This window comes from Leptodactylus fuscus, chromosome 2, assembly GCF_031893055.1.
Source record: "Leptodactylus fuscus isolate aLepFus1 chromosome 2, aLepFus1.hap2, whole genome shotgun sequence".
Classification (NCBI taxonomy): Eukaryota; Metazoa; Chordata; class Amphibia; order Anura; family Leptodactylidae; genus Leptodactylus; species Leptodactylus fuscus.
The window spans coordinates 103,204,942-103,217,852 of NC_134266.1; the positions used below are offsets into that span (position 1 = coordinate 103,204,942).

A 12,911-nucleotide genomic window follows, 5' to 3' on the forward strand; every position below is an offset into this window, starting at 1 on the left:
TAACCAGCAGAGTTGGGGGGAATCGGGGTGGATTGAGACTCTAACCAGCAGAGTTGGGGTGAATCAGGGTGCATTGAGACTCTAACCAGCAGAGTTTTGGGGAATCAGGGTGGATTGAGACTGTAACCAGCAGAGTTGTGGTGAATCAGGGTGGATTGAGACTCTATCCAGCAGAGTTGAGGGGAAATCAGGGTGCATTGAGACTAACCAGCAGGGTTTGGGGAAATCAGGGTGCATTGAGACTAACCAGCAGGGTTTGGGGGAATCAGGGTGCATTGAGACTCTAACCAGCAGAGTTTTGGGGAATCAGGGTGGATTGAGACTGTAACCAGCAGAGTTGGGGGGAATCGGGGTGGATTGAGACTCTAACCAGCAGAGTTGGGGTGAATCATGGTGGATTGAGACTCTATGCAGCAGAGTTGAGGGGAATCAGCAACGACACAAAAACCGCATTATACAGTTTTTCCCAAAGTAGTTTTAACTGCACAATGTGAGTTCACCTTAAGGCACAGCTAGTCATTACACTACATGGTTACATGGTTTCCACTCTAGCACAAGCCCTTCACAGTAAATTCCCTAAATCGGTTAATAAATCACCGCACGTGGTTCCTGCTGCGCCCTTATGACCTCACCGTGCGACACCTAAGGCAGCAATGCAATGACGTCACACCACAGCACGGGTCGCACTCCATCTATCCACCCCCTTCTTACATACCGGTATCAGCTCTCGTGACTCCTCCAGTCCCGGCCATCCCCTCAGGCTCCTGCCCGTCCTCTGCTTACCTCACCCTCCCAGCCCTGCTCCATCTTTACCACATGCTGTTACGTCACGTCACTTTCTCTCTCAGGTGTATAAGCAACAAGTAACTTCTGGAGATGCCTTAAATTTGGTGTGCGGACACGTAAAAAAAAGAAAAAGTTTGACACTATATAGCAATAACTCTATACTCCTCTCCCTTTAGTATATAGCTCTGAAAAGAGATGTTATTTTACTTCGGTTTTTCCCTGCCTACTACAAGCTAATTCCTATCTAGCCCTCTGCAGCTATGTCTCTCTCCCTATCTCTGATCGCAAAAATGGTGAATATGCCGGCGGCCGTTCTTATAAATGGGAGGTTACATGTTTTCAGCAGCCAATGGTTTTTTTCATTTTTTTTAACTGCCTCCATTGTCGTAGTTCCGGTCTCACCTCCCTTGCGCAGTTACTGGTGCAAAAAAAGCGCCAGGGAAGGTGGGAAGGGATACAAATTTTTACTGCGTATGCGGCCTGGTATTCGATTGGAATCGAATACCTCGAACGGCCTGATATTCGATCGAATAGCTACTCGATCGAACGGTGTTCGCTCATCTCTATTAAGCAGGTATCCTGGACACAACAGCTTTTGCAGTGTTCATCTCTGATACAAGCTGGGCACATCATAATGCGCCCTGAAATGACATAGAAAGTCTGTAGTCTGTACGTGATGACGTAAGTAATCAGCGCCTGCAGTGAACAGGAGGCTGCCGGATGCACTGTGGCTCTTCAAGTAATTGTATTTGTGTGTGTATTGTCTACTGTGGACCATTTCATGATGTGTGAGGAGAGGGACTACTGTGGACCATTCCATGCTGTGTGGGGAGGGGGCTACTTTGGACCATTTCATGCTGTGTGGGGAGGGGGACTACTGTGGAGCATTTAATACTGTGAGGGGAGGGAGGCTACTGTGGAGTATACAGCAAAAAAAACAAAGAAAATGACTAGGCCACAAAAAATAATAATCAAAATGCAAAAACTTTATTAGACAAATCGTAACAAACAATATAAAAGGTAGAACAGCATACCATCAGACTGAAGGACCGACTCAGGTAAGTACAACAAGTATACACAAAGGTAAGTCTAAAAGGAAAAATTGGGTATAGCAACATTAATGCGCAGCTAGAAAGAATATCAAGTATATAAAGCAGTAAAATACAGCCAGGGACAACCAAGAGTGTATGCTATAGGCACCACAGAGGTGAGCAAACCATGCTGCACCACAAAATATAAATTAGCAAGCTATGTTACACCGCAAAATACACTAAATAGATGTAAAAGAGGTTGTCACTGCAATAATGACAGATATTCATCAATAGATCAATAAATTGTCAGGGTCGAATTCGACAGCACGGGTCAATCAGTCAGATCCAAATTAGTATTAGCATGTGTGCACCGCGCTAAGAATGACACAGACTCTCAGTTCCGTTTTCAATCCCAGCTAATGCTATATCATCGCCTCGGCTAGCACTGAACCACGTTTATTTCACGTCACACCTATTTATACAGGAAAGGAAAAGCACGGGTTAATACATAATATAACATGAAATTCTTCACATGATTGGCTCTTGATCGTGACGTATAACAGGTTGTAGTTACAATCTAAGGAATTCAGCAAAACATGAGAGTCAGTGCCATCTTAGAATACATTCTTTATTCCAAAGCTGATAGTCTTTAGTTTTAAAGCAAAATTAGTATTTCAACATAACGTAAAATATAAAAGGATAATCGTGACCTGAGCTCTGACATTCCCCCCTAAATACTAATTTTCCTTTCCCTGCTCCTCTGGGGCCTACTGATCTGTCCCAATGCGGTACACTGTTCCTTCACCCCTTGGGTGACAGCTTATCCCTTGTGGATAAGTTCCCACTTAAAGGACTTTCACATAGAGAAGTCAGATCCTAGCTGTCCCTAATGCTACTCCGTGTATTCTCAGGGGGAAACTTCCACATCGTCATACACTTTTATTGTTGTCTCCATATCAGTCTCAGGTCTCATTGTCCAAATCCACAGTCTTGTTTATCATCCCCTTTAGACACGGGATTACACTGTTGGATATCACTAACAGGATCAGCAGGATCAGTCTGTACGTTGCATAAACATAACAGGAATATAAGTGCAAATTCATCCAACAATCCAACAGTCTTTTAGGTTCTTTTCTCAAGGTCCATATCCTCTAACAGCTTATTGTCCAGTTTGTCCTTAAGAACATTATCGAGTGGGCAAAGGTTTAAGGTTTTCCTTATAATCTCACAGCTGTACTGGTTATCAACAGGAACTGGAAGTAACCATTGAATCTCATATATCTCTTTATTACCATCCAATCTTTGGGTTTTAGTTGATAAGTTTCTTCCACTGACTCAAACCCTAGAGGGAAAAGGGAAAAACTCAAGAATATACATTAATCATGTGTTTTTGATGATTCGTAAAAATACAATCCAAATCTAGGCTTAGGGTCAGTTTTCCCGTCTTTTATGTACTTTACAGAAAATACAAGTGACAACCGATAAATACCTTCCAATACTCTGGTAACAGTACGGGGGTTAGAAACACTTGTATATCCCCATGGTAAACATTTTCTCATTACCTGTCTTGTCTATGGCGGCTTCCTCACCAGATACGCCCCAGATCATCACGAAACAAAATAACCATACAAACAAGCACATACTTATACTGTCCCACCTTTAGTAACTCCATATAGTTAACCTGCAATCCCTGGAACAGGTACAAGGGCTTCAGGCCTGGCTCTAAGAAACTTCTCACTTTTTGGCCTACATTGTATTTAATACATAACATCTGACTACATCTGACTATAGTGATGTTAGATCCTGCAGCTGCCCATCCTCCGCTCACCAGGTCACACATGGCTACTTCTAAACAGTACACTTAATGCTGCTTATGCCATAAGTGGGAACAATGTTCTCAGTACATACTCTCTTACCACCAGACATCAGGACTTATACATCCTCTATGATCATTGCCTTCTTTCCTGCTGGACCATTTTCGGTACATCAGTGTTGTAAAACCTGAAAAGAGAGCTAAAAGGTTTGGGTCTAGGATGGTGACCCCTTATCAGCAAAACATGTCCCCTAGGCTTATGCAACTGGGCTAGTGGCAGTGTCTGCCCACATGCTACCTCTACTTTCTTTCATATCAGCCTTGGTGTGTGCCATGACTTCTGACTATACCCACCTATGAGCAGGGTCTCCATCACACAAAAAGTTCTTGCCCTCCAGATCGGACCATAATTCTACTATATCAAACACCTACCCTCAGACATTGTACCATGTTCAAGCGATGGCTTCAAGTTCAGCTGAGACCCTTAGAGTCCCATAATAGTTCTACCCGTGCATGGTTTACCTCATATTCGGTGACTGTGGCATATCTGATACAGGATCCACCATCTTTCCCAAATCCAAGACCATCTATAATAGAGCTCAATCAAAAAGTTATCAATAGATTCATATTAACAAGAGAAAAAAAAATTCCCTTTTTTTTTTTTTTAAAGTTGTCTTAAGTTGTCTTTACTCCCCCCTAGAAACAAACAAACAAACAAACAAAAAATAAAACATAACCCTTCTAATGCAGCAAGCAAATGTGACTTGTCAGAGATATGAACTTTAACACAATTTAATGTACGCGGACTGGACCTGAGAAAAATAACCTTTAATTACAATTCAATATTCATTAACAATGGCTTTTGGTCTTTACAGTTGGCATGAGACAAGACTGGTAGTAGCGCTCACCTCATCTTCTCTGAATAAGCTGTTTTCCAGATGTCCCAAACAATCGAAAATGGGGATTCATCAGAGAAAATGACTTTACCCCAGTCCTCAGCAGTCCACTCCCTGTACCTTTTGCAGAATATCAGTCTGTCCCTGGTGTTTTTTCTGGAGAGAAGTGGCTTCTTTGCTGCTATCCTTGAGACCAGGCCTTGCTCCAAGAGTCTCCGCCTCACAGTGCGTGCAGATGCACTCACACCTGCCTGCTGCCATTCCTCAGCAAGCTCTGCACTGCTGGTAGCCTGATCCCGCAGCTGAAACACTTTTAAGAGACGGCCCTGGTGCTTGCTGGTCTTTCTTGGGCACACTGGAGCCTTTTTGCCAACAAAAGAACCTCTCTCCTTGAAGTTCTTGATGATGCGATAGATTGTTGACTGAGGTGCAATCTTTCTAGCTGCGATACTCTTCCCTGTTAGGCCATTTTTGTGCAGTGCAATGATGACTGCACGTGTGTTATGGTCAGCAGGGTTTATTAAAAAAAACAAAAAAAAAAAACTAAACCCTACGGAGCCCTTTGGGCTACTGACTGCTAAAACAACTTGGTGTGAACACTGTCTAACAGTTACTGTCACTGCCAGCTTAATAAAAGGACCAGGTGTGCTCTGTTACCGTTCACAGAGCCCTGTGCAGTCAGAGAAGCCGCACAAATAAACTAACTGGCTAGCCAGCACTCCTGGACTAGCCAGAGACCAACAAACCCTGTGTGCTTCCAGCCACCCAACCCCCAATGCAGCTACAGCCTAACAACTGGTCACAGACTGACAACTCACACACACCAGGCAGCATGCTGCCCAACTACAAATGGCATTGCTAACTCAGGGGATTATTCTAACTAGGGCCACTAAGTGTTGACAGGCTGGAACCCAAGCACCACACACACATCAATTCAAGTTAGGATTTGGATTTGATCTTAGAGCGCCGGGCGTCCAGACCAGCCCCATTATATAGGCAAGGGGCGGTCACCAGCAAATAGCCCAGCTGCCCAATCTGAGCGTCCATTGGTCGACACACATGTCGATCAACTAGTCGACCACGCCCGGCTGTTGCAAGGCAGATTAACCCCTGCAACCCTGGATTGTGCAGAGGAACATACAGCGATGCCCATATCATGGCCGCAGTTACTGCACAATCCTAACAACGTATTTCTTTAGAGATAACCATGGTTAACAGAAGAGAAACAATAATGCCAAGCACCAACCTCCTTTTAAAGTGTCCAGTGGTGTCATTCTTACTTAATCATGACAGATTGATCTCCAGCCCTGTCCTCATCAACACCCACACCTGTGTTAATGGAGCAATCACTGAAACGATGTTAGTTGTCCTTTTAAGGCAGGGCTGCAATGATGTTGAAATGTGTTTTGGGGGATAAAGTTCATTTTCTAGGCAAATATTGACTTTGCAAGTAATTGCTGTTAAGCTGATCACTCTTTATAACATTCTGGAGTATATGCAAATTGCCATTAGAAAAACTGAAGCAATAGACTTTGTAAAAATTAATATTTGTATCATTCTAAAAACTTTTGGCCATGACTGTACATCTAGTAGATAGGCAAAGTGCAAAGAAATATAAAGAGACCAAAATGCATGATTGCAAATATACATGAATATCAATCAGGGAGTACGGAACTAAAAGTTGCCCACTCACTCATTTAGAACAAACCCATGGTGGCAAAATAACCAAGTAAAAGTATTACCAGAGAGAGACAGAACTCCAGGAATCCCCTACGCACGTTTCGGGAGCCACTGCGGGGCAGAATTTACTGTGTGGGTTGGAAACTGTGGGGCAGATTGTACTGTGTGGGGGCCACTGTGGGGCAGATTCAGGGGTGAACCTGCCCCTCTCGCCGCCCGAAGCGAACGAGAGAAAGCCGCCCCCCCCGCCGGGGAGGGGCGGGGCTTAGCGGAGGGGCAGGGCTTATTGAGGGGCGGGGCTTAGCACCGTTCACAGGCATGAGAACAGGCCTGCTCTCTGCCTGAGTGGGAGGGGGCGGGGCTTAGCGCCGTTTGCAGGCAGAGAGCAGGCCTGCTCTCTGCCTGAGTGTGAGGGGAGGCTGCCAGAGCAGCGCTGCTTCAGCGGCCTCCCCAATCCACCGCTCCGTACTAAGCCAGTCCAGGACAGCTTGTCCTGGACTGGCTTAGGTAAGAAAAAATGCCGCCCTCCCTGAGGCCCTGCCATAGCGCCGCCTGAAGCGCTCGCTTCAGGTCGCCTCATGGGAGGTGCGGCGCTGGGCAGATTGTACTGTGTGTGGTGCCCACTGTGAGCCAGATTGTACTGTCTGGGTTCCCCTCACTATTTATCTCACACAGCATCTGTTTTATAGCAGACATGATATTAGTACAGGCTGTAATAACGTTGCATGGTCACTATATAACAATGTAAGTAGTGAACATTAATTGTTCAGAAGTAACAAATGCAGAGACCTTTATCTTTCAGTACAAGCTCTGTAAAGCCCCAGTCACGCGACTGTAATTTGTGGGTTTGCAATTGTAGATCCACAGAATTTTAAGGTTAAATTGCCGTGTTGGCACGTCACAATAATTTATTGGGATTTGAGTTGCAGTTTGGGCACTCGGTCTCAAAAAGGGTCGCCACCACTGTAATATAATATGTAAACCCCAAAGTGGTGTTGTTAAATATTGTAAAAAAAACTACACTATTAGCATTTTAAGAAGCTTACATTGTATTGGAGAGAAATGCAGTGTCTCTGAATGTCCGCAATGTTTTTTCTTTGTCCATATTTTAGGTCTTTTGCAGTTAGAAGAGGGTGGATCAGAAACTGAAAGTCTATATGAAATGGAGGGAATCAACAAATGCATCTACTTTTTGTAAGTTAATTCTATTATTAAATAAAAGAAGCAATGCAAAACAGTAAATCTATTATATGTACAAAGGCTCAAAGTGTTATTATCTGTTAAATGTTGTTTTTAGTCGGCAGTGGCGCCAGTGGCATCGTCTCCTTCGCCGAAAAAGCCGCGCTCTTGTAAAGTCCAGATTCTTTTATTGGCTTGTTATCATCATTATTCTTGTAAACACTGTCATCATTGCAACAGAGCACCACAATCAGCCAGAAGCACTTACAAGAGCTCAAGGTAGGTATTATTTATTCTTTGTATTTCACAAATTATTGCACTTTAAGTTATGGTTTTGGTTTTGAAATGTTCTGCTGTGGGATTAAAGAAAACTGAATATTAACAAATCTCATTAGTATAACACTGTAAATTATGAACCTTTGATGGGACATGCTATAGTCAGTTGGCAGCATATCTTATAGGCAGGGAATGAGATTCAAATCATTAACCAGTTCCATGGGTGTGTTGGGGAAGTGGGGCCTACAGATATTTTTGGGTCAAGAAGGCGCATGCTCAGCAGAACAAACATTTGCAAAGGGGTCCAGGCCTTCCCCTCGCTCAAGTTTATACTAAGGCCCCCCTCAATGTTTTCACCAGAGCCCACTTCAAGGCAGATTGGACTTGGCTGCTCAGGACCCAAGTCACAAAACCAAAGAGTATCAGGCAGCAGATTCACTAGTAAAATAAAAAATAAAACCAGCAAAGGGCGTTCCATAGCTGGGTAGGCTCACTATTATCTCTTATAACAGTACTCTGTGCTTGTTCTTTATACACTTTTACTGTTTGGGTTTTATATTTATTTATGTCACATGTTTTAATGTTATGTGTTTCACTTGATTATTGTTATCTTACGTTACAATGTAACATTTATTTGTGGAATTGAGTTAATTGAATGTGGACTGCACACCTTACATATATGACCTAGCTTAGTTTACTATTTGCACAGTATAACATTGAGCCTCCCATATTATGGTATCATTGGTTTATTTGGTCCTTCCCATATTTATTATATTATTATCTTTTGTTATATTTTGTTTCTATATATTTCAATAAAATATTTATATTTTACCCATAAGTGATCCTGTCGTTTGACACTATTTTTTGTTCCCATAGAAATGAATGGCAGCACCTGTGACGCCGGCCGGCTTCCGGCAAAGTCAGCGTCACAGGTGCTTCCATTCATTTCTATGGGAGCGTGCTGTTCGGATTGGCTGATCCGAACAGTGTTCGCTCATCTCTAGTCAGTACCAATTCCAAGTCATAAGCTAAGGGGGAAACCAGGAGAAATAGCCAGCAGTCAGAACCAGAAGATCAGTTTGAAAGTCCTTCTCTCAGCAGAATAAGAACCATAGTTGCACCAGACAATCGCAGGCAAAGACTGAATTTCTACAGAATTTAATGACTCCACCTATTCATAATTGAATGGTAAGTCAGATCTCTAACTGGATCTGTGCCTTAAAGTTTTGGCAGGCCTGGTAATGCATCGAACCAGACATATGCACAACCAGCTCCGGAGCACCTAAGCTTCTTTCCCTTGTTTTGGGCTCTAACCTGGGTCTCCCCCGCCACTATCACTACCCAGACTTCTCTCTGCCCATCCAGAGATATGGTGCTCAAGTCCTGTTAGAGTGAGTAGAGTCATTAAATAACAGCGTTTTTGGCCCTTAAAGTGAGTGGAGCCTTTACAAAGCAGTGTTTTTGGCTCTTGGAGTGAGTAGAGCCTTTAAAATACAGTGTTTTTGACCCTTGGAGTGAGAAAAGCCTTTAAAAAGCAGTGTTTTTGGACCTTGGAGTGAGTAGAGCCTTTAAAATACAGTTCTTTTTGCCCTTGGAGTGAGTAGAGCCTTTAAAATACAGTTCTTTTTGCCCTTGGATTGAGTAGAGCCTTTAAAAACCATTGTTTTTGGCCCTTGGCGTGAGTAGATCCTTTAAACAGCAGTGTTTTTGGCCCTTGGAGTGAGTAGAGCCTTTAAAATACAGTGCTTTTGGCCCTTGGAGTGAGTAGAGCCTTTAAAATACAGTGCTTTGGGCCCTTGGAGTGAGTAGAGCCTTTAAAATACAGTGCTTTTGGCCCTTGGCGTGAGTAGGGCCTTTAAAAAGCAGTGTTTTGGTCCCTTAGCGTCCGTAGAGCCTTTAAACAGCAGCGCTTTTGGCCCTTGGAGTGAGTAGAGCCTTTAAAATACAGGGCTTTTGGCCCTTGGTGTGAGTAGAGCCTTTAAAAAGCAGTGTTTTTGTCCCTTGGCATGAGTAGAGCCTTTAAAATACAGTGGTTTTGGCCCTTGGCGTGAGTAGAGCCTTTAAAAAGCAGTGTTTTTGTCCCTTGGCATGAGTAGAGCCTTTAAATGCAGTGCTTTTGGACAATGGTGTGAGTAGAGCCTTTAAAGGGGCTCTATCAGCAAAATCATGCTGCTAGAGCCCCACATGTACATGAATAGCCTTTAAAAAGGCTATTCAGGCACCGTAAATGTTATATTAAACTACCCCCCCATTTTAAAATAACCTAAAAAAGAATGTTATCTACTTACCGAACGTGCACGCTGGCCGGGCATTCAGGGTGTGTCTTCATCTTCATCCACGCCTCTTCTTCCTCCGATGTCTTCAGGTCCCATCCTCCTCCGGTGCTCGCGAACGGACTTTGAAAAAAAAAAAATGAGCTGGGCGCATGCACAGTAGCCGTAGTAGAAGCCGCATTCGCCCAGGTCATTTTATTTTTCAAAGTCTGTTCGCGAGCGCCAGAGGAGGACGGGACCCGAAGACATCGGAGGAAGAAGAGGCGTGGATGAAGATGAAGACACACCCTGAATGCCCGGCCAGCGTGCACGTTTGGTAAGTAGAGCACATTCTTTTTTAGGTTATTATTTTAAAACGGGGGGGGGGGGGGGGGTAGTTTAATATAACTTTACCGGTGCCTCAATAGCCTTTTTAAAGGCTATTCACGCATATGTGGGGCTCTAGCAGCATGATTTTCCTAATAGAGCCCCTTTAAAATAGAGTGCTTTTGGCCCATGGAGTGAGTAGAGCCTTTAAAATACAGTGCTTTTGGCCCTTGGCGTCAGTAGAGCCTTTAAAAAGCAGTGTTTTTGTCCCTTGGCGTAAGTAGAGCCTTTAAAATACCTTGCTTTTGGCCCTTGGCGTGAGTAGAGTCTTTAAAATACAGTGCTTTGGGCCCTTGGAGTGAGTAGAGCCTTTAAAAAGCAGAGTTTTTGGCCCTTGAAATGAGTAGAGCCTTTAAAATACAGTTCTTTTTGCCCTTGGAGTGAGTAGAGCTTTTAAAAAGCATTGTTTTTGGCCCTTGACATGAGTAGATCCTTTAAACAGCAGTGTTTTTGGCCCTTGGAGTGAGTAGAGCCTTTAAAATACAGTGCTTTTGGCCCTTGGAGTAAGTAGAGCCTTTAAAATACAGTGCTTTGGGCCCTTGGAGTAGAGCCTTTAAACAGCAGTGTTTTTGTCCCTTGGCGATAGTAGAGCATTTAAAATACAGGGCTTTTGGCCCTTGGCGTTAGTAGAGCCTTTAAAAAGCAGCGTTTTTTGTCCCTTGGTGTTAGTAGAGCCTTTAAAATAGAGTGTTTTTGGCACTTAGCATGAGTAGAGCCTTTAAAATACAGTGCTTTTGGCCCTAGGAGTAAGTAGAGCCTTTAAAATACAGTGCTTTTGGCCCTTGGAATGAGTAGAGCCTTTAAAATACAGTGCTTTGGGCCCTTGGAGTAGAGCCTTTAAACAGCAGTGTTTTTGTCCCTTGGCGTTAGTAGAGCCTTTAAAAAACAGGGCTTTTGGCCCTTGGCGTGAGTAGAGCCATTTAAAAGCAATGTTTTTGTCCCTTGGCGTGAGTAGAGCCTTTAAACCGCAGTGCTTTTGGCCCTTGGAGTGAGTGGAGCCTTTAAAAAGCAGTGTTTTTGGCCCTTGGAGTGAGTAGAGCCTTTAAAAAGCAGTGTTTTTGGCCCTTGGAGTGAGTAGAAACTTTAAAATACAGTGCTTTTGGCCCTTGGAGTGAGTAGAGCCTTTAAAATACAGTGCTTTTGGCCCTTGAAGTGAGAAGAGCCTTTAAAATACAATGCTTTGGGCCCTTGGAGTGAGTAGAGCCTTTAAAATACAGTGCTTTTGGCCCTTGGTGTGAGTAGGGCCTTTAAAAAGCATTACTTTTGGCCCTTGGAGTGAGTGGAGCCTTTAAAATGCAGTGCTTTTGGCCCTTGGAGTGAGTAGAGCCTTCACAATGCAGTGTTTTTGTCCCTTGGCATGTGTAGAGCCTTTAAACAGCAGTGTTTTTGGCCCTTGGAGTGAGTAGAGCCTTTAAAAAGCAGTGTTTTTGTTCCTTGGTGTGAGCAGAGCCTTTAAAATGCAGTGTTTTTGTCCCTTGGTGTGAGTAGAGCCTTTACAATACCTTGCTTTTGGCCCTTGGCGTGAGTAGAGCCTTTAAAATACAGTGCTTTTGGCCCTTCGAGTGAGTAGAACCTTTAAAATGCAGTGTTTTTTTGCCCTTGGAGTGAGTAGAGCCTTTAAAATACAGTTCTTTTTGCCCTTGGAGTGATTAGAGCCTTTAAAAAGCATTGTTTTTGGCCCTTGACGTGAGTAGATGCTTTAAACAGCAGTGTTTTTGGCCCTTGGAGTGAGTAGAGCCTTTAAAATACAGTGCTTTCGGCCCTTGGAGTGAGTAGAGCCTTTAAAATACAGTGCTTTTGGCCCTTGGCGTGAGTAGGGCCTTTAAAAAGCAGTGTTTTGGTCCCTTGGCGTCCGTAGAGACTTTAAAATACAGTGCTTTTGGCCCTTGGAGTGAGTACAGCCTTTAAAATACAGTGCTTCTGACCCTTGGAGTGAGTAGAGCCTTTACAATACAGTGCTTTTGGCCCTTGGATTAAGTAGTGCCTTTAAAATACAGTGCTTTGGGCCCTTGGAGTGAGTAGAGTCTTTAAACAGCAGTGTTTTTGGCCCTTGGAGTGAGTAGAGCCTTTAAAATACAGTACTTTAGGCCCTTGGAGTGAATACAGCCTTTAAAATACAGTGCTTTTGACCCTTGGCGTGAGTAGAGCCTTTAAAATACAATGCTTTTGGCCCTTGGAGTGAGTACAACCTTTAAAATACAGTGCTTTTGACCCTTGGAGTGAGTAGAGCCTTTAAAATACAGTGCTTTTGGCCCTTGGAGTGAGTAGAGCCTTTATAATACAGTGCTTTGAGCCCTTTGAGTGAGTAGAGCCTTTAAAATACAGTGTTTTTGGCCCTTGGCGTGAGTAGAGCCTTTAAAATACAGTACTTTAGGCCCTTGGAGTGAGTACAGCCTTTAAAATACAGTGCTTTTGACCCTTGGCGTGAGTAGAGCCTTTAAAAATCAGTGCTTTTGGCCCTTGGAGTGAGTACAGCCTTTAAAATGCAGTGCTTTTGGCCCTTGGCGTGAGTAGAGCCTTTAAAAATCAGTGCTTTTGGCCCTTGGAGTGAGTAGAGCCTTTAAAATACAGTGCATTTGGCCCTTGGCATGAGTAGAGCCATTAAAAAGCA

At 43.6% G+C, this 12,911-nt stretch overlaps 1 protein-coding gene across 1 annotated transcript in view; it reads left to right on the top strand.

Moving 5' to 3' along the window:
- CACNA1S (calcium voltage-gated channel subunit alpha1 S) overlaps nucleotides 1-12,911 on the top strand; it is a 676,496-nt gene that overhangs the window by 114,223 nt on the left and 549,362 nt on the right. Inside the window, exons 9-10 of the mRNA XM_075263101.1 lie at nucleotides 7,319-7,400; nucleotides 7,504-7,664. Coding sequence (XP_075119202.1) covers nucleotides 7,319-7,400; nucleotides 7,504-7,664 — 243 coding nt within the window. The remainder of the gene's footprint in view (nucleotides 1-7,318; nucleotides 7,401-7,503; nucleotides 7,665-12,911) is intronic.